Source organism: Nothobranchius furzeri, chromosome 18 (genome assembly GCF_043380555.1).
Source record: "Nothobranchius furzeri strain GRZ-AD chromosome 18, NfurGRZ-RIMD1, whole genome shotgun sequence".
In the NCBI taxonomy this organism is placed as follows: Eukaryota; Metazoa; Chordata; class Actinopteri; order Cyprinodontiformes; family Nothobranchiidae; genus Nothobranchius; species Nothobranchius furzeri.
Window position 1 is genome coordinate 18,338,152 of NC_091758.1, and position 21,873 is coordinate 18,360,024.

At 44.3% G+C, this 21,873-nt stretch overlaps 1 protein-coding gene, 1 long non-coding RNA gene and 1 gene segment (V, D, J or C); 2 read left to right on the top strand and 1 right to left on the bottom strand.

The window, feature by feature from the left end:
- LOC107372796 (uncharacterized) overlaps positions 1-21,873 on the bottom strand; it is a 167,138-nt gene that overhangs the window by 39,056 nt on the left and 106,209 nt on the right. The window lies entirely within an intron of this gene.
- Positions 2,985-4,527, top strand: LOC107391930 (uncharacterized). The gene is made up of 6 exons (XM_070547238.1): positions 2,985-2,994; positions 3,041-3,130; positions 3,209-3,523; positions 4,036-4,088; positions 4,169-4,291; positions 4,387-4,527. Exons 1-6 carry the CDS (start codon positions 2,985-2,987, stop codon positions 4,525-4,527), a joined length of 732 nt encoding a protein of 243 aa, XP_070403339.1.
- LOC107392029 (T-cell receptor beta-2 chain C region-like) lies at positions 4,543-21,809 on the top strand. The segment is given in 8 exon segments: positions 4,543-4,653; positions 4,727-5,025; positions 14,398-14,402; positions 18,536-18,579; positions 20,570-20,905; positions 20,990-21,019; positions 21,113-21,219; positions 21,310-21,809. Coding segments are annotated over 8 exon segments (897 nt in total).

A 21,873-nucleotide genomic window follows, 5' to 3' on the forward strand; every position in this document is an offset into this window, starting at 1 on the left:
AAACAACAAATGAATGAAGGATGGAGTCAACTTAGAGTTGCGTTACATCCTAAAACATCTTAACCTTTCAGGGACATTTGCCAGGATCCTGCTTAAAGACTTCATGTCACATTTAACTCCATCATCCTCGTCAAAACCGTTCCAGCCTCCACCTGTCAGTGGGTCACAGACCTTCTTACAGAAAGGAAGCATCAGGCAGAATAACATCCAAGACATGGACCTTGACCATCAACACTGGTGTCCCTCAGGGACGTGTGATATCCCCTCTGCTGTTCTCTCTTTGTATTTGAAACTGCACCTCAAAAAATTAGGTGGCAGTCTTTGGGGGCAGATCTGTGGCCCCTCACACTCACTGTTGGATGCTCCTATGGAGAAACCTTACATATACAAGCGCGTGAACGCACACAGGTGCTCTCCTAGGTATGGACTGGGGCATTTTCAACACATGTCTTGAGGCTGTGGTTGGCACTAAATGCACTGTGATTTATTGTCGTGTGATTGTTCAGTAAAACAATGTTGATTTTATATTTCCTCATCAGGTTGACACAGTGATAGCTTGCTCTTGTTGTATTGTTGTGTGTTTTTCTCTTTCTGCAGGTCTAGAAGCAGACTCTTGTTCATCATTGATTGTTTATTTTTGCGTCTGTCTTCTCAGTCTGCTCCAGGCTGGTTTGGCTCAACGGCCAAAGAAACATTGCAGAGATGACCACTAGGTCCAACCTGCCCTCTATCCAGGTCTTGAATCCTTAAGCCCTCCTGCTGTCCTATTGGGTGACCCCCTCCAGGACAGGAGATGATTGTGCAGGGTTTTCTGAATGACTTTTCCGAGGATTCCCTGTTGATATGTTTAAATTCTCAGGAAATAAAACAAAAACATGCATTAACATTTTATTGGTGTAAAACCAGCAAAGTCACTCCTCTTTTCACCAGCAACTCCTCCCTCTCAGTCGTCTACACTTCCTGCTGCACCTTGAGGGTTTCGTTTGATGATCATTTGATTCTCATTCTGAAACACTGATCTTCAATGAGCAGCAAACTTCTGCGTTTTAATTCAGGCTGAAGATTTAAATAAATACAGAGAAAAGACAACATGTTTCATTATCTCCTCCTCTTTTACCTGCCAGGTGAATAATCTTTAAAGGCATCATTGCATTCTAATGTATCAGTGTAATCTGATGTTCTCTTCCCTTTATGTTCCAGGTATTAGTCTGTGTCTTGAGGTTCGTCAGTCTCACTCTGACCTCATCACCAAACCTGGAAAAAAGGTGGAGATTTTCTGCTCTCATGATAAAACTGACTTCTGGATAATGCTCTGGTACCAGAGGTCACCTGGAGACACAGCCATGAACCTGGTTGGATATATATACAACAAAGCTGTGACCTTGGAATATAAAACTGATTTCAACATTTCTGGAGATCTGAGTGGGAACACAGCAAAGAACGCCTCTCTAATAATTAATGCTGCAGAACAAAAACACAGTGCAGTTTATTATTGTGCAGCACGAGAAGCACAACGAGAAAACTCTTCTTTCATCTTCACAAAAACCAAAGACAGTTTATCACAATCTGTGGTTTTCAATCCATAAAGAAACTAAACTGATGTCAAACACCTGTTTGTGTGGTTGTTTTGGTTCGCTGTCAGAAAAATGTACATTTTTTTATTCTTAGTTCTCCCACTGTCTTCATGGGTGACCCCGCCAGTAAAGTTGACTTTTGAGCAGGATGGATGGTTTATCCCTTGAGGTCCACGTGGCAGGGGTGAGGTGGTACTCACTCCTCACCCCTGCCACGTGGACCTCAAGAGATAAACCATGAATCCTGCTCAATGGTCAGATTTCCTGGCGGGGTCACCCATGAAGACAGTGGAAGGGTTAAATCTGCCGGCCCCGTGTGGGGATCTGGGCGGAGCCTTTGGCATTGGGTCCTGACTTGTATGGTGCCGGGAAGACAGCAGGAGCATGCGGCAGTGCCTGGCCCAGGCTCAGGGGCCTCAGATGGACCTTGGCTCCTCTCAAATAACAACTCTGTCAAATCACAGAGGAGGGGGATGTCCAGGAGAGGAAGGACCCAACCTTACCTGATGTCTTGTCTTACATATTATGGAAGGTGTGCAAATGCAGGGATGGGAGTAGATATTCTGCTGGGGTGGGGCTGGGTTGGTGCCCTCGGACTCCGTGGGGCTCTGTGTTGCTGCTGCTTTGGGCTCTTTGGGCATTTTGGGAACAGAGGTGTTTATTGGGGCCAGCGGGGGAGCTGGCTCCCTGGAGGGCTTAGGCCAACCAGCCATTACTCCCCATCCCTGTACATTTTTGTCCTCCTGCTCCTTCACATCATCACACAAACATACACATAGGACCTTGCAAGTCAGGGACATGGGTATGGATCCCATTTCCGCATTCCTGTGGCAACCTGCCCCCCAGTTTTATTTGCACCTTAAACACTTCCACCAATGACATTCCACGCAAACATACACCTAGGGCCTTGGGAGTGAGCACACTCAATGGCATTTGGAAAGGGGATCTTTCAGCCTCATCCCGAGTGCCAGTGCCCACTTCCAATTTTAAACTGCACTTAGACACCGAGGGCTGTGGGGGGAAGTGGGGTTGTGTGGTGGCATCAGCTAGCGTAGGCCAGACGATGCCCGCACTGCCCGCTCACCACAGCCATGGCATACACCTCATCAACACACACTAACACTGTACTGGAGCAGGCGGAGGGAGACTAGGGGTCTTAGCACACCTCTGCTGTCGCTTGGCTTCCCGGGGCTGGAGGCTAGGAGGCTAAGCCGTTTGTGGCAGTTAAGGTGATTTTGAGCAGTTTTTACAACAAGATCTAAATGTTTGCTGCTGCATAAATGAGACAAATAAAGATTTTTTTCTGTTTATTTAAAACTGAAATCGTATTAAAGCTACTGCAACGTCTCTACAATCTAAAGAGACGTGTCTAACTGAAGCCCTCTGGGTGAACAGGATAAATATGTAATCATGAGCTCTGGTATTTAAGGCAGCCATCTTTTCCTGCTCCACCTTCTAATGAGCAGAAACAGCCTTCAGAGACTCCAGTCGCTTCCTGAGATTCAACATGAAGCCTGAACTCCTCTTCTGCATCGTCACCGTCAGCTGGATTAAAGGTATCTCTAGACTCTCAACATAACTCTGCTGAAAAACTAAAGAAATTCACTCATTAAGTATTTTATATAATTTTGCAGGAGTTACTCTCAGCAAAGACGAGCAGGTCTTTCAGTCTCCAGCTGAACTTTTGGGTCAACCGGGCGATGAAGTCAGCCTGACCGTGGCTCATGAGATCCCGTCCTACGACACGGTTCTCTGGTACCAGCACTCACCAGGAGACACGGCCCTAAAGCTCGTCGCCTACATTTATTATAAAATCCCAAAAGTTGAGCCTCCCTTTGAAAGCCACTTCAAAGTGAGCGGAGATGGAGAGAAGAAAGCTCATCTTCACATCCTCAACCTGACTCACTCAGAAGACAGTGGAGACTATTTTGGAGCAGCAAGTCTGCACGGTGATAAAGAAAGTGACTTTCTAATACAAAAACCTCAGTAATAAGATAGCAGGAAACCTCTGAAACCAAGCACTGCTGCAGTAGAAAACATTTAAATGTGCTCAAACACATTTATGGGAAAAGAGGAAACTGTTCATAATTATTCTAATAATATAAATTAAATCTTTTTGTGTCAGTTTCTTTAAAGACTTTACCCAGAAACCATCTGCTTTGTGTGAATCTGAACAGCAGAGAGCACTGAGAACACACAGACGGCATCAAGCCCCGCCCCCTTTAATAAAGGCTGATAAAGACACCCCCCTCCCCCAGTTGGTTTTTCACGCATCCCTCTGCATTTGTACATCTGAGTCACAAACAAGTCCAAGTTTCAGGTCCACTAATTTAAATTATGTTTAAAATATTAAACATTTTACACGGTTTTTGCTTTTTTGCAGGTAAGAATTAAAATACGTCTGATTTCTGCATCAGAACTTCCCGTCAGTCTTCTTTCAGTTTTCTCATTTCTCTTCCAGATGTTGTTGCACCATCATCGCTTGTGATCCAGCAATCACCTGAAAATCTCAAGGTACGGTACAGACAGAAAAAGAGGCCCGTCTCCATTGTTACCATGGAGACAACCGCTATCCCTACATGCACTGGTACCAGTCAAAGGCAGGCCAAAGGATGATGGACCTGATCGGACTTCTTTGTTATGAAAACCCAAATCTGGAGAAGAATTTTGAGAAGGGTTTCAACATGACGGGCCACTCCAAAGGCAAAGCACAGCTGGTACTCTCCAGGATTAACCTGACAGATACAACACGGTACTTCTGTGCAGCGAGTCAGCACAGCTTTTAATTTCCTCTGGATCCTTTTACAAAAAGACGGTGAAGCATCAAACGTACACTTGCATCATGATAGAGAAACACTCTCCTCTCAGTGCTTCAAAGAAAAATCTCAAGATCATAAAAACATTTGATTTCCTCTACATCATTCACTATTCTTGCTATTGGCTGAGTTGGTGACATCACTTCCTGCAAAGAGACCTTAAGTGGTTGCTTGCTGCGTTGGAATCAATGTTGTTTCACCGTCTGAAGTCACAATGACTCCAGGAATGATGACCTTAACACTCTTTCTACTTTATCCTGCAGGTAAATGTGAAATTAATCTTTTTCATGTATTCTCTAATTGAACTTTACTCACATGATCTTCTTTATGGTTCAGGTGTCTGTGGGTCTATTCTCATCACTCAGTGGCCTCCATGCATCTCAAGTCCTTCTAACAGCCTTGCAGAAATCCACTGCTACCAGAACCACACATCTTACCAGTATCTGTACTGGTACAGGGAGCTGGGAGGAGGAGACATCCAGCTGATTGTGTATTTGATAGCTGGTAATCCAAACTATGAAGAAGGATTCAAATCAGGTTTTGAGACTCGGGTGCAGGACCAGCAGTGGACTCTGATGATATTGAGCATTCAGGAGAAGGATGAGGCTGTTTATCTGTGTGCTGCCAGTCCCACAGTGCTACATCAGACCTCAGCACTGAGACAAAAACACCAAACACACACCTGACTCTCATATTAATACTCAAACAGAGGGAACCCACTCGACAGAAAATGTTTCCAACACTCAGTAAATTAGTTCTTGACTGAACATGTAACAGGTGTGTAAAAGGGTAGCTAATTGATATTTCATCCTAAATCCACCTTTACCTTTTGTGTAGCTCAGTTTTCTTTCTCTAATGCATTTTATTTTGGTAGGGAAGCTTTTATTTTTTACTACCCTTTATGATGTTGTATGTCACTCATGTGTTTGCGCCACTTTCCTCAGTTTGCGCTGAGCTTCCCTGAAGAGACTGTGGCCCGGTCACTCTATTCACCCTGCACCCTAAAGCCTTCTGTGAAGCGCACTGGTCGTACACAAGTGTGCAAATATTTGCCGAATTGGGACAGTGAGCATTGCATCATCGACCACGATGCATGCCGGGATGCTGGTCGATATTTTTGCTACTTTGAAAAAAAACCTTTATTGAAGGTATGGTGGAGGAAGTTTCTGATTTTCAGGAAAAAAACCGTCCTCTCCACGTTTTGAAAAAAATGCACACGAGAGAGAATGCCCAGTTATCCTTGAGCATACTCCATTTACAATAAGCTGCCGGCCTTGCAGCACTTCTTTCAGCATTAATCCAAAATGAATTTCTCCAAATGGCATGCAGAACTTTAGCTTATCTGTTGAGCAGAAAACTGGTGACAGAGGCGTCGGTGGGGAGCCCAACCTTTTAGCGCACACCGTTGATGAAAAGAGACTCGTAAAACACTCTGGTCTTCTTTCTCACTTCCGACACTTTTTTCTTCTTATCATAGACTTCAAAGGCACTTTTTCTCTTGCGACTCTCAGCCATTCTCAAAAGAACCTGGTGAGAACAACAAGGAATGAAGGCGTATCGCTCTATGCATAAACAGAATGCACAGGAAGTGAAAACTAACCCAGGAACGAGCATGTACGACGACGGCCTTGCGTGAAAGCTTCACCAGAATGATTGACAGTTATGTGGACCAGGCTTCAGATGATCCACCTGGAAGAAAAAGATCTTCCTCTATACCTTTAACAACTTTCAAACAAAAAATTATTCGACTAAATTTATATTTATTGCTGTCCACACTAAATCTTAGTCTAAAACATTTAGAGCATGAATAACTATAATTGCCTTAAAATCCTCTTTCATTTATAAATGCATATTTTCAGAAAAGCCATTGCTTCACCACCTTCTCAAAATTCCCACAAAGCAATGGATTGTGGGTAATACCCTTAACCAAAGTTCACCTTGATGCAGACATTGGCGAAGTGTGGATCAAGTGTGGAAAAGCGGTGTGGTCAACTTCTGCTCTTGAGAATCGAGGCACCCTATGCACTCACACAGGGTGGAAGTGTGTATTAGGACTGGGTTGTAGTGCACTGAGCTGACTCACATAATTATGTGTTAATGTAAAAAAAGTTTATCAAACATAAAACCCTGTTTAAAGGTCAACTTCGCTGAAAAAATATTTTTAGCTATTTCTGGTAATAATCAGTCACTCTGAGTTTTTCATCCAGGCTGAACGTGAAAATAGTCTCCTACACCTATCTCCCGCATTAGCTTCTGATAGAAAATAGACGGTAAACTTTGTGAAACCTGACAGCTCTACGTCACACTGTCACTTAATGTTCATGGACTCACCCATCTTGACTCAAGATGGGGAAGGCTGTTGTTGGTTTAGTGTCCAGGAAACAGGAGAAAATGTCTCGACTACTAAAAGCTAACCGTTAGCATTAGCAACTCGTCCACATGGTCGAACTCCTTCAGGAGTGTGCTATTTGTGGAGATAAAACATCAACGTTGCAACGCAAATGGAGTCAGTGGTAGACTTGCATTGCTGTTAGCCAATCAGACACAAGATGTCCAATTATCAGGAAATAAAATTGTTTTGGCCCACGAGATCAAAAGCTGCAGTGTTCTGCCACTTTCTCCTCCAGTACACTTCTACATCTTCAAACGGGTGCATCGAAGCTCCCCCTCCCAGAGTACAACTTACAAGGCATTCATTCCTGCTAGAGACCACTGCAAATGTATCAAACATATGAGTAAAATTGACATTTAATGTAATTTGTCCAGTTTGGGTTTTTTGGGTGGGCTTTAAATATTATATTATATATTACATATTTACATATTGGCATATTTGCCAATATGACTGATTTTAATTCCTTGTTGAAAATGGTGGCGAGGATGGCTGTGTTACCAGAGTGCTGTGCTGAAAATGTTCTTGTTTGTGTGGATATAATGAACTAGCTGTAACTGTAACCTCGTGGGGGTTCCTGGTTGCCGGTTCCTTGGTCCCCAACACATACCAGAGAATACAAAGACAGAGACAGGGATGACGACTACAAACTAGGGTTGTCACGGTGTGAAAATTTAACCTCATGGTAATTGTGACCAAAATAACCACGGTTTTCGGTATTATCGCGGTATTTTTTTAAAATGTGCTACATTTTCACACAATTAAATAAACCCTGTATGTCAGGAAATATTGTCTTCAGTTTGTGTCTAAATTTAGCCTAAAATGTGTTATTTTGTAATTATGTTGTTTATTTGTTTACATTTTTTCCCTTTAGTCTTTAAAATACCAATATTTGCCCATAACTACTTATTTTTTGTCTGTTTGATGTGATCAGTTAAAAATATTAGATCAGTGGGTGTTGCAGATTTGGGAGAATCTCATAAATTCATAATTGTTCTCGGAGAGAGACCAACTCTTATCTGCCCCTGGGAGCCCCGTAATGCATAGCGTCATTTCAACATGGGGGTGTCCATGACACGGTTTATATGCAGGTAGCGGCGCTGCGGCTGATTTATATAGCGACTCGTTGCGTTCTCCCTCAACCCAAATCCTCGGATCACGCATTTTAGCTAAAACGCTAACGTTAGCTTGCCTTGCGTTGACTGCAGAGTTGTGGGTGATGGTCACGCAGATGTGTCATGAGATTTGAAGCGTTGCTGCCTTTCACATGACACTTTTTCTGCACGTGCTGCAAACAGGATAGCCGTCTTCTATAAACTGTCCCTCGGCATTCTTCAAATATCCAAAAGATGCCCGTACTTCCCACTTTGTCTTCTTTGAGGGATAAAAAATGTCCTCCTGAGCGCTGCCGTCTCCTCCTTTGGCCATTATTTCAGCTTTAGCTTCAAGAAAGTTTTGGTTGTAAACAACAAAGTGCGCATGTGCCGCCGGCAACTTCAGCAGATGATACGGTGGCTGGTAAGGGTCACCGCACCTACACCGCAACCACGGTAATCCACCGAGATAATATAGTTTTTCTAAAAACAAGACGGTTATTATTATTGTCAATTTTTTTACCGGGGTTTACCGCTACACCGGTTACCGTGACAACCCTAGTACAAACACATAAATAATCCACCAGTTTTATTCAAAGGTAATGGATGTTGTTAAATGAGTTTTAGAGTTTCTTAGTTACTTACATCTAATGTTGGTGGCCATCTTGAACAGTTGTGGATGAACCGAGATTTAGGCCCAAAAAAATATAATTTCTGTTATTCTCATTTAAAGCAACTGGGATGGAAAGTTTTGTAGTTTTACACCATATCACTGTGACTGTTGCTAGTTTAAAAAACATTATGATAAATGTTGTTACCTGTGGAGCAGAAAGCATGCAAGCTCGGCGTGACTCTTCAGACTTTGATAGTCCTTCAGTTAATTCCTTCGAGAGAGGCCCAATCCCATTACTCGCACTTCCACACTTGCGCCCTTCAATTGTACGATCCCGACCAGGGGTGCGTGTGCGTAGGGTGTCCCGATTCTCAAGTGTGGAAGTTGATCACGCCCCTTTTGCACCCTTGATCTGCACTTCACCCAAGTCCGCAGTGATGGGTGGAGTGTATTACCCACAATCCATTGCTGCGGGAGAAAAAGCTCAAGTTCCTTTTCTGAAAATACGTATTTTCTAATGAAAGTAGTTATATTTTAGGACGATTAGTTGATGCTCTGAAACTTTTAGACAAAGCAGCAAGAGTACAAGGAGTCACCGCTCGTCTGGGAAAGGTGCTGGATCAAGAAATGGAACAAACAAAAATAAGAATCCGCACACTTCAATCTTAGAGGTGGGAAAAATAATCGATTCTAAGATGCATCACGATTCAGCCGTGCATGATCCCGCATCGATGCAGCAACGTGACATAATGAGATTCTCTCCCTATGTCTATGTCGGGGGTCGGCAACCGCGGCTCTGGAGCCGCATGCAGCTCTTCCATCCATCTGATGCGGCTCTCTGTGCTTGTAAAATAATGAATGGAAATTTAAATAAAATGCTTTATATTTTACTGCATTAATTTTACATCTGTAAGCTAATTCTAAATGTAAAGATTGTCTGCGTAAACCTGAACAGTTCCAACCCGGTCTTACTGTGAGACCGGGTTGACGCGTCACGCTTGTGCGTAATCATATGCGAGTTCTGAGCTGACGAGGACGTGAGATTCTGGGATTCTCCTCAGATCCTGGATGTGTCGCCACATTGGAGACAGGAACAAGTGCTATTCAGCCAAAGTTTCATAATCAGGGAGCATTTTCTAAGCGACAAGTCTCGCTTCAGTCGGAGGAATCTGCATGCGCCCTGGTTCTGCGACGTGCTCCAAGCCCCTCTCCACATCTTCAGCGCGCTGTGCGCCGTACGTACGCTGACAGCGAGCGGCGCTGAGCTCCGTGTCCAGCTCAGATGGGAATCAAGTGATTTAGCTACATCTGCGATGTGCGAAACGAATAAAGTGTCAGTTCGTCTGCATGCGTCGGGGTCTTTCTATTCTTTCTCCGTCAAAATAAATAGTCAAAAACGGGAACTATCCGGTCAACACAACACAAGCCCTGCTTTTAACTGTTCTGTTTTCTTGTGAAAATAGTTAAAATTTAACTTGATTAACACCAGAGCCAGGCGCACCGCGCTGTTATCTCCGTCGCTGTAAATGAGGGAAAAACAAAATGATCGGATCCTTTTCTGACCTTCCCCACCTACAAAGTTTAATGACAACAATCAAACGTGGCAGAGCCTGGATTTGTATTCTGAACAGTCTAAACATGTTTTAAAAAGAAACGTATGACAAAAGTGGCATCTGCTCGTAAAACCACCAACAGGGTGAAACATATCAAAATACTGTAGGCAGAGACGGGCTACAACTTCTGGATCCACTTTATATAAATCGTTTTATTGATTATCTTCTTATGAAAAATAACTTTGACGTACACGAGCGACCGGTACCGGCTGCTGTCTGAGGGTAGGCCCCGCCCACAACGCCACGGCTGCTGCAGTGTTTTCTTTACTGTGGGAAATGGGTAATAATGGCTCTTTGATGGGAACAGGTTGCCGACCCCTGGTCTATGTCTATGCGAGGACAATAACATTTTGAGGTATTACTTCTGGGGGCAGAGTTGCAATGACATGCGCACTGCGTTGTCCTAGAAGCAATTGGACAGGGATACAGGGCCAACATTACCAGTAATCAAAGATGTACCCGTTACATTTAAATCGGATGTCTGGGCTAATTTCTGTTTTGGGATCCTGGATGTGAAAGAATCACTTAACACAGTATTTGTTTACTATTTTTAAGTTCAGTAATATTCTATCTTAAAGCTGCTCTACCGAAAACATTATTTCTTATATTATTTAAGTAATTATAGGCAGCACACTTTAAACATTATTGCTCACTATAGTGAATAGATGAATGTTCTGTTTTTCAGGGATTTCGAAATCAAAAAGAAATTGAAAACTATTCTACTGCTTTTATTAAGTAATGAACATTTTTGTGTGAAGAATCGTGATGCATTTCAGACTCAAATCGAATCGTTAGGCAGATAATCGGAATCGGATCGAATCGTGAGGCAGGTAGAGATGCACACCACTATTCAATCTGCGATGTAAGTGTTTATTGGTCAAGCTTTCGGTCAGAGACCTTCATCAGACAAAGCAGCAATAAATTTAAATTTATTTCAAATAACTGTTTGGTTGTTTCTTTGAAAGTTGTTAATAAAGGTTTTAAAAACAGTATCACAGCGACCAGCAACCCGGCATGCATTGCAATTGACGAGGCAACGCTCCCTGTCTCTATTCTGCAATTATTTGTACACTTGTGTAGTACACACTCAAAGACTTACAGTGCACTTTCTCCAAGTGCACTTTGATGAAGACTGCAGGGTGCAGTGCCAGTATTGAGATTGGGCCAGAATGCAATGTCGATTGTAGTTCTCTGGCGTGGTAGTTTCCGGATCGGTTCGGGGTCCTGCGCCTGCCGATGACATCATTCTAGGGCAATACCAGTCAGCCAAAACATCTCTTTTTTTAGATTTAGTTCTTTTGCATCGGTTTTGGAAAGAGTTTAGCAGTTTTGTTATTAAATTTGTGGTAAATTTGTTGGGTACATGATTACATGTTGCATGTTAAAGTTACAAAGCCGCCAATATTTTTCAACGGCTAGACATCATTTGATTCATTTTAAACAACATTTTGATGGATACTCCCAGAGATTAAAGGTAAAGACACACATTGTCGCTTTAAGCTGAAGCATTTGATAGAAATGATAAAATATTTAGCTAATGAATCAAAAAGCTGGAAAAACCTTTTAAAAACTATTTTATTCATTTATTTATTGAAGTGTAGTGTACCAAAAGACTGAGCATTTAATCAAAATGACCAGAAGTAACTTTTTGACTTGCAGGCACAAACTGTGTCACACATCCTGACACATCTTAACTGTACTGGTCTCCAACACACTGCTCTACGACCCTGTTTCCAGGAAGAGAAGCCATAATAAGCGTCCTCCACCGCAGAGGCAGGATGCGATGCGTTGTCTTGGACCACCGCCGAAGCAGGATGCGATGCGTCTTCTTGGACCACCGCTGAGGCGAGATGCAATGCGTCCTCCGGGACCACTGCTGAGACAGGATGCGGCTCAGACGCGGGTCGCAGAGCAGGGGCCTCTTGGTCAGGCGGCACAGCTCTGGCGTTAGATGACTGGATGAGTTCAGATTTGAGTTGCAGAGCAGGGGCCTCTAGAATAGGCGGCACAACTCTGACAGCAGAAAGCTGTAGGAGATCTGGCTCGGGCAGCAGAGCAGGAGCCTCTTGGGTAGGTGGCACAACTCTGGCTTAGATTCCTCTCCCTGATTAGTAGATTGATTTATCCAGGTTTCTCTCTCCCCACGCGCCTGCAGCTCATCTCCCAATCATCCTGCCCCTGTGTATAAAACCCTGTCTGCGTCTCAATGTGTTGTGTCAGTGTTGTCTCCAGGTCAGCTCTTTAAGGGAGTTCTTTGTCTCTAGGTCTCTTGGTTTTTTCATACTAGGATTTTTGGATTTTCGGTTTTGGCTTCTTGCCTTTTGGATTTACTTTTGGATAATCGCTCCTAATAAGACGGTCTTCAACTCCCACCTCCGGCAGAGCTTTGACCACGTCCCGAGAGCAGTGGGGGACATTGAGTCCGAGTGGGCCTTGTTCCACTCTGCGATTGTTGAGGCGGCTGTTGCTAGCTGTGGTCGTAAGGTGGCCGGTGCCAGTCGTGGTGGCAACCCCCGTACCCGCTGGTGGACACCAGAGGTTCGGGGAGCCGTCAGGCTGAAGAAGGAGGCCTACAGGGCGTGGCTGGTCTGTGGGTCTCCGGAGGCAGCAGACAGGTGCCGGATAGCCAAGCGGGGTGCAGCAGTGGCAGTTGCCGAGGCAAAATCTCGGGCGTGGGAGGAGTTTGGTGAGGCCATGGAGAAAGACTATCGATCGGCTCCAAAGAGGTTCTGGCAAACTGTCCGGCGCCTCAGGAGAGGAAGGCAGGAACTCGCTCACACTGTTTACAGTGGGGATGGGGAGCTGCTGACGTCAACTGAGGCTATAGTCGGACGGTGGAAGGAATACTTTGAGGAGCTCCTCAATCCCACCAATGCGCATTCCGAGGAGGAACCAGAGCTGGGAGACCTGGGGATGGACTGTCCGATCTCGGGGGGAGAAGTTGCTGAGGTAGTCAAACAACTACACAGCGGCGGAGCCCCGGGGGCGGATGAGGTTCGTCCTGGGTATCTCAAGGCTATGGATGTTGTAGGGCTGTCATGGTTGACACGTCTCTACAACATTGCGTGGTCATCGGGGGCAGTTCCTAGGGAGTGGCAGACCGGGGTGGTGGTCCCCATCTTTAAGAAGGGTGACCTGAGGGTGTGTTCCAACTATAGGGGGATCACACTCCTCAGCCTCCCTGGAAAGGTCTACGCCAAGGTACTGGAGAGGAGGGTCCGATCGATAGTTGAATCTCAGATAGAGGAGGAGCAATGTGGTTTTCGTCCTGGCCGTGGAACTGTGGACCAGCTCTATACCCTTGCAAGGGTGATGGAGGGGGCATGGGAGTTTGCCCAACCAATCCACATGTGCTTTGTGGATTTGGAGAAGGCTTATGACCGTGTCCCCAGGGGCACCCTGTGGGGGACGCTCCAGGAGTATGGGGTGGGTGGCTTTCTGTTAAGGGCCATTCAGTCCCTTTACCAGAGGAGCGTGAGTTTGGTCCGCATAGCCGGTAGTAAGTCGGACCTGTTCCCAGTGAGGGTTGGACTCCGCCAGGGCTGCCCTTTGTCACCGGTTCTGTTCATCACTTTTATGGACAGAATTTCTAGACGCAGCCGTGGTGTGGAGTGTGTCGAGTTTGGTGGCAGGAGAATCTCGTCTCTGCTTTTTGCGGATGATGTGGTCCTCCTAGCTTCATCCAGCTCTGACCTTCAGCTCTTGCTGGGTAGGTTCGCGGCCGGATGTGAAGCGGCTGGGATGAGGATCAGCACCTCCAAATCTGAGACCATGGTTCTCGACCGGAAAAGGGTGGCTTGCCACCTCCGGGTCGGGGGAGAGGTCCTACCTCAAGTGGAGGAGTTTAAGTATCTCGGGGTCTTGTTCACGAGTGAGGGTAGGAGGGATCGGGAGATCGACAGGCGGATTGGTTCGGCGTCTGCAGTGATGCGGACGCTGAGCCGATCTGTCGTGGGGAAGAGGGAGCTGAGCCAGAAGGCCAGGCTCTCGATTTACCGGTCGATCTACGTCCCAATCCTCACCTATGGTCATGAGCTTTGGGTAATGACCGAAAGAACGAGATCGCGGATACAAGCGGCCGAAATGAGTTTCCTCCGTAGGGTGGCCGGGCTCAGCCTTAGAGATAGGGTGAGGAGCTCGGACATTCGGGAGGGACTCGGAGTAGAACCGCTGCTCCTCCGGATCGAAAGGAGCCAGTTGAGGTGGTTTGGGCATCTGGTCAGGATGCCTCCTGGACGCCTCCCCGGGGAGGTGTTTCGGGCATGTCCTGCCGGCAGAAGGCCCCCGGGTCGACCCAGGACACGTTGGAGAGGTTACATCTCCAATCTGGTCCGGGAACGCCTTGGGGTCCTGCCGGAGGAGCTGGTGGACAAGGCCGGGGAGAGGACGGCCTGGAGCTCCCTAGTTGGGATGCTGCCCCCGCGACCCGGACCCGGATAAGCGGAGGAAGACGAAGACGAAGACGAAGACGAAGCTCCTAATAAAGGATTTTACGTTTTTTCCAACTCCTGCCTCATGTCTCCCTGGTTCTGTATCTTGGGTCCTAACCCCCCCCCCCACCACCACCACCACCCCACTTACAGCGTGACAAACCACCCATACAGCACAATATCTCAATCCAAAATGATGCCCTATCTCTGGCTCCTTCATAACATTTGGGTGTTGTGATTGACAGCTGACCTTTAGAGACCACATTGCTGGTTTCTTCACTTGTAAGTTGCTTTGGACAAAAGCGTCTGCTAAATACATAAACAAAGAGCCTCTGCAGCAACACAACCTCAAGAAAACAGGAAAGAGGATAAATAAATAGGATGGCATAAACTGTGAAACCCAATAGGCTCAGATCAGGAATCTGATACACAAGAAAAAACAAATGACATCATTATTATAAAATATACTTCAATAGATTTAAAAGACACCAATATAAGAAGACAAGAGTCTCTGTGGGGTTTGATGAAGCACCACAAACCTGATGGGCTCAGATTAAGGAGCAGGTGTCAGCATGGTGAGGTTTCTACATCCCATATAGAAGTTTTGTTTAGTTATGATGTCACATCTGAACCAGGAACAGCTCAAGTCTTCCCCTTTATATGGAATTTTATTCTGTGTGTCCTTTCTTTTTCTCCAGGAGGCGTCCAACACTGACCTCTACAGGATTCATGTGGGGTTACACCTAGATGCAATCACATTTAGTTATTAATAATAATAATAATTGAATAAAGGCTTGTATTGCTGTTGTTAACAGAAACAAAATAATTGATATAAAATCAATATTAATTTATAAATGCTCAAAATGTTTTAGGAATATTTTCATAGAAATGTGGGTAAAATATGGGATAAAGCAACTCAAAGACGGAAACAGTTAAACGTTTAGTAAAACATCAGAAATCTGAAAATGAGAACAAAACAAAGACATCTGCTCTTTAAAATCACCTCCATTCATTCAGGCTTCTGTCAATACTGATAGGTTTTACTTTCCAGATGTGCAACAAATGACTTAAAACATTTAAAGATGCAAATAATTTCAATCTGATGTAAGCTTTAGAGTATAGTGGTATTATGGTAAACTCTTCTGAAGCATCATGACGGAGCTAATTCCTGTGTAAGTAATATTGTTTGTTTTAAGTTGCCTTTAGTTTAATAATGAACAACAACAAATCTACATGTTAAATTAAATGCATTTTATAAACAAACACAACTAAAAATAAAGAAGAGTCAATGGATCCTAACCAAGCACTTCACTCTCAGACTGCAGGTTTACTGGTGGTTCCCAGAATTTCTAAAAACAGAATGTGAATCAGATCTTTTAGTTATCAGGCTCCCCTCTTGTGGAACCAACTCCCAGCTTTAGTATGTGAGGCAGATACCTTGTCTACTTTCAAGACTAGGCTTAAAACATTTTATTTGATAGGGTCTATGGTTAAAATCGGATGTTAGCCTAGATCTGGTCAAGTGGGGGAGTAGAGGGAGGGGGAGTGTACAGTCGGTAAAAACGACTCGCCCTTGCCCTGCCTCCAACATGCCTCCATCTAAAAGGCTAGGTTATCCAGAGTTATCTCTGTAGTTATGCTGCTATAGGCTTAGACTGCTGGAGGACATACTGACCACTTTCCACACTCGACTACTTTCTTCTACAATTAGCTTTTTAACTGTTATATTTCCTGTTATTTCAGCTGTTAACTTTATTGTTTCTCTAAGTGGTTTTCTCCCCAGAAGAAGCTACAATGATGTTCTGCTGAGCTGTGGTGGCCTCATGGAGGGGGCCATCGTCTTGAACACTGCTGCTAACCACTTAATCATTCTCCCTCTCCTGATGATAACACTTTACTTTCTTGACATTGAATGTGCTACTACTAGTTTACCCATTTAATTATAGATTCACTAGGATAAATACAATAAAGTTTGTCTTTCACCAAACAGAATATTTACTAAGAAATCATAACATGGCCATAGAAACACTACTTAGTATATATGTTGTGTGTGTGTGTGTGTGTGTGTGTGTGTGTGTGTGTGTGTGTGTGTGTGTGTGTGTGTGTGTGTGTGTGTGTGTGTGTGTGTGTGTGTGTGTGCGTCTGCTCTGTCTTCTTGATCCCCAGTGAGTCATGGCAGATGGATGCTTATTTTGAGCCAGGATCCTCTGGAGGTTTCTTCTTGTTAAAAGGGAGTTTTCCTCTCCACTGTCGCTAAATGCTTGCTTAGTATGAGGATTGCTGTATAGTCACTGACACTAGTCGGTGACTTGATGCAATTTGCTGGGTTCCTTTTATAGGAAACTTTTTTCTGATTGGCTTAATGAATTGACCTGTATCGGAATGCTTACTATGTGTAGTGCCTTGAGACGACTCTTGTCATGATTTGGCGCTATATAAATAAACTTGAATTGAGTTGAACTGAATCTGCAGGATGAGTTATTATCCATCCATCCATCCATCCATCCATCCATTTTCATCCGCTTATCCGGAGTCGGGTCGCGGGGGCAGTAGCCTAAGGTGAGAGGCCCAGACTTCCCTCTCCCCAGCCACTTGGACCAGCTCCTCCGGGGGAATCCCAAGGCGTTCCCTGGCCAGGTGAGAGGGATAGTCCCTCCACCATGTCCTGGGTCTACCTTTAGGTCTCCTCCCGGTTGGACGTGCCCGGAAAACCTCACCAGGGAGGCGTCCGGGAGGCATCCTGACCAGATGCCTGAGCCACCTCAACTGGCTCCTCTCGATGTGGAGGAGCAGCAGGTCTACTCTGAGCCCCTCCCAAATGACCAAGCTTCTCACCCTATCTCTAAGCGAGAGCCCAGCCACCCTGCGGAGAAAACTCATTTCGGCCGATTGTATCCGCGATCTCGTTCTTTCGGTCACTACCCTCATGACCATAGGTGAGGGTAGGAACGTAGATCGACCGGAAAATCGAGAGCTTCGCCTTCTGACTCAGCTCTTTCTTCACCACGACATTTATACTGATTATTTTTATCAATTATTCAAAAGTTTAAATCCTCCTGATTTCAGATCAGATGATAGCCAGATTAAAAGGAACACCTACAACACGTCACAGGTGTGAGAAGATGTTGTTTTCTGACGACTGATTGGATGAAGAGTTGTGACCAGCAGACGTGTCACTTCCTGTGAGCAGATCAAAACAAAAGCAGCTTCCTTCCTTCCCTCACTTCTGTCTGCTTTTCTTAGCTGCCACAGAAATAGCAGCAATCAGGCTGATCCCCGTTCAGCCGCCAGTCACAGCTGCTCTCACACAAACACACAAAGATGGAGGCTGAGATATGGCGGAGCTGGGTGGGTGAGGGAGAGGGGGGAGGAAGAAGGAGACAGCAGGTTTTTGTCTGATGCATTTCCACCGTGGGGACAGGGGGCCACGGTGATACAATCCCATAGAGCCGTCGTACAAAAACCTCCTCCCATTAACACCCATGGTGTAGAGGGCTGCAGCAGCTCAGGACGCCTGTCAGAGCAGAAACATCTGTCATCTGAAGGCGTGCAGCACGCTGGGACTCTCTGGCTCTGAAGAATCATCATTAATGCAGGAACTGAAGCAGAAACAGGTTTTAGTTAAAGATCTCTGAGTTCATGTGTGGAGCGTTTGGAGGATGTGTTATTTATCTGGTGTAAAACTAAACAGTTAGAGAAGATGAGGCTCAGGCTGCAGGTTGAAACCTTCCTCATAATCTGGATCATTAAAAGCTGTCAGAAGGTGATGATTCTAGAAGGTTTTGTGGCTTTTTGGTGGAGGAGACTCTCGGTGTGACACTGGAGCTGAAGCTTACTTTGGAAAAGGAACCAAACTCACAGTTCTGGGTAAGTTGAACTTCTCACATGTTCAGTTTACTGAGTGAAACTCAAGCTGGAGGAAAGGTTAGAATAAAAGTGAAGGAATGCTGTGACCTGTTTATAAATTTGACATATTGAGCTGATCTCACAACACTGTGACCTACAGCAAACCTGCTTACTTTGGCCGTGGAACCAAACTGACAGTTTTAGGTAAATATTTCACTTCTCTTGTGTGTTTTGATGGAGGAAACTTTGGTTTAATCTCCAGTCCTGACAGAAGCATCGGTAGAGATTAGTTAACGGTCTAAATGAAAGAAAAAGAGCTTCGTGCTCAGTGTTTGTGCACCGTGACAATGCTAACGGAGCTTACTTTGGAGAAGGAACCAAAGTGACTGTTTTAGGTGAGTGAAAGATGATTCTATTAAATAAAGTCAAGTCCGAGCTTTAGCTGAAAGGGTTGATAAAGAATCATTACATCTGTGAGTATTTATTACTGGAGTCCAGCTCGCTGCTTTTTGATATTAAGATGAAGCGCTGTGCCAATTATGAAGCTTATTTCGGCCAGGGAACCAAACTGACGGTTCTGGGTGAGTACAGCTTTAAAATATCATGAAGCTGATCTGCAACAAACTCACTGATCTCAGCTGTTCTGAGTCTCGGCTCAGAAAGTTTAAACTCGGGTCAGAACCAGGCTCAGTTTGGTCCAAGAACCAAACTGTGTTCTTGGTCAGTGAGGCTCGAGTCGTTTCATCTCATGAAGGAAACATATGGAGAGTAGAAACGTAAAGAAGAACCAGCTGGTGGTTGTTTTGATCAGATCAGGTTCGTTGTGACTGCTGAAGCGTACTTTGGTAACGAAAACAAATGAACAGTTTTAGGCAAGAAAACCTTTAAATGTTGTAGAGAAACGACTCAGATGGGTTTAGATCTCCTCATTCAGAAGGTGTTTCCAGACCTTTCTACACTTAGTGATGAAGCTGTAGTGTGTTCAGAGTGTGACAGACAGAGAGACAGAGGCAGCAGGAAGAGTTTTGTTCCAGTCTGGAGTCTCTGTGCTCCTACAACGAGGCTTACTTTGGGGCTGGAACTAAACTCACCGTTTTAGGTAAGAAAGCTTCCAACCAACTCAGATCAGATTCACTCTCAGGTCTGACGAGTGTCTGGATCAACACTAACATGTAGAATATTACACGTCTGTGGACAAAGTCAGTCAAGTCAGAGTAAAAAAGATCCTTGCAGCTTTTATTTGTGCCTATAAAGACGAGGTGTTGGTGAAAGTTGTTTCTGTGCAGAAGGTCTGGCTCTACGCCCAGATTATTCCTCTGTGTCGGTTCTTATCAGCTCTGTGAAACACTGAATTACAGTCAGAAGCTTACTTTGGAGCTGGAACTAAACTCACCGTTTTAGGTAAGAAAGTTCAACATTTTCAGTAGATGCAAGAATTATTGGACCGAAACAAGAAAAGACTTTTATTCATCAGAACCAGAAAACATGGATATGGTCGAATATTTGTCGTTTGTTCAGTTTGTCAAACATCAGCGAGACAAACTGATCGGAGCTGAAAGTCTGAGCTGTTTGTGCTGCAGCCGTTTCTCAGTGTGAACTATGATCCTGCTTACTTTGGAGCTGGAACTAAACTCACCGTTTTAGGTAAGAACCTTTCTGACGTTTGGGTTCAAACAAGATGAAAACGCAGGTTTAATGAGAATGAAAATAAAGACTTAAATCAGTTTGATTTGGTTGATTTTCCTGCTTTGTGCCGTTTTAAAAGCAGAAGTTTTTAGCTGAGGTGTAAAAGAGCAGAAAGACGGTCTGCAGAGCTGAAAGCTGATTTTTATGTAGCCGATTCTCAGTGTGAACAACTATGAACCCGCTTACTTTGGCAGAGGCACCAAACTGACTGTTTTAGGTAAGAAAATGAGATAAAACACCCTTTTAATTATTATCTTCTTTAAACCTGAAGCCGGTTACATTTATTTATTTGAATCTTTGATTTTTGCTCAGAAAGAAACTCGTTATTTTAGTAGAAAAACATTCAGACCAACATCTTTTGTTTCTCAGCTTCAGGTTTTCAAAACCCAAAGAAGAGAAAACATTATTTTCTCTAACCCAAACCCGGTGGAGTCACTAGAAAACTCATCGTGTCGGACAAACAAATGTTTAATGAGCGTGGTGAAACTTCTTCTCTCTCCTCTTCCAGAACCAGGCCGATCCCCCACAACACCAACTGTAGAAGTCTTTAAACCTTCAGCTAAAGAGTGCAACGACCCAAACAAGAAAAGGAAGAAGACTCTGGTTTGTGTGGCCTCTGGTTTCTACCCAGATCATGTCAGCGTGTCCTGGATGCTTAATGGGGTCCAGACAGGTAAAGGTGTGGCGACAGACAGCACAGCCAAGAGGGACGGGGACTCCTACAGAATCACCAGCAGGCTGAAGGTCCAGGCTAAGGACTGGTTCAGACCTGGGAATCGTTTCACCTGCACCGTCAGCTTCTTTAATGGAACCATCACCACCCCTCATTCTGCTTCAGTTTCATGTACGCTAGTCTGAAACGATGATTTCAGATTATTATTTATGTCATAAATCCATGTTTCTCATCTGATCTCTGTTACTTTTACAGCAACTGAAACAGAGAAAGGCATGACTCGAGGTGAACACATTTATCAGACACAAACATCTAGTTAGAATCCTACTGATCCTCCATCTCCTTAACCAGAATATTCCTTCTCTGATCTTCCTACAGAGAAATATCTGAGGATCACTCAGAACGCCAAACTCTCCTATGTGGTTCTGATTGTGAAGAGCTGCATCTACGGAGCCTTTGTTTGCTTTTTGGTCTGGAAGCTTCAGGTTTGTCAACAACCTCCGTATGAGTTGAATTTCCAAGCTGCTAAAATGAGTTTATGACATCAATAAAGTGTTTTTCTCTTTGTGCTGCAGAGTTCAGCTGGAAAACGGAACAAGTGAGATCCGAGCTGAAGTCTGAACAAACCAACGAGTTTCACGAGGAACATTTTCTGGTTTCTGTAAATAAAATCTGTAAAAAACAGAACATTCAATTTGTGTTTCTGGGAATTTATGTTGAAATCAGCTGATTTGACCCTTCAGAACCTGTGAGGCTTTTATTATTAGAAAACAAACAGATCTTTTTCCATTTCTGACTGTTTCTAACTCTTCATTTGAAGATTTTTTACATATAAAATGTTTTTGATCTGGTGAGGTGAGCTTCTTTCTGTTCATCACTTGTTCCAGAGGTGGGGTCAGATGTTTTTATCTGCTTCTTTTCTCATAATAAGGTGAAACATCTCAGCTCAGGAAGATTTCCTATGCTGGCTGAAGTGACTCATTACAAGATTCTTCAATAAAATAACTTTTCTGATGACTTTTCTTTAATCTTTTGTTTCTTGTATAAAACAAATAATAAAAGTGTGAAAACTTTATTTGTGTCTATTTTTCTAATTAGCATCAAACTGTTTTACTAAAGTTTCCGTACTTCTGTAGCAG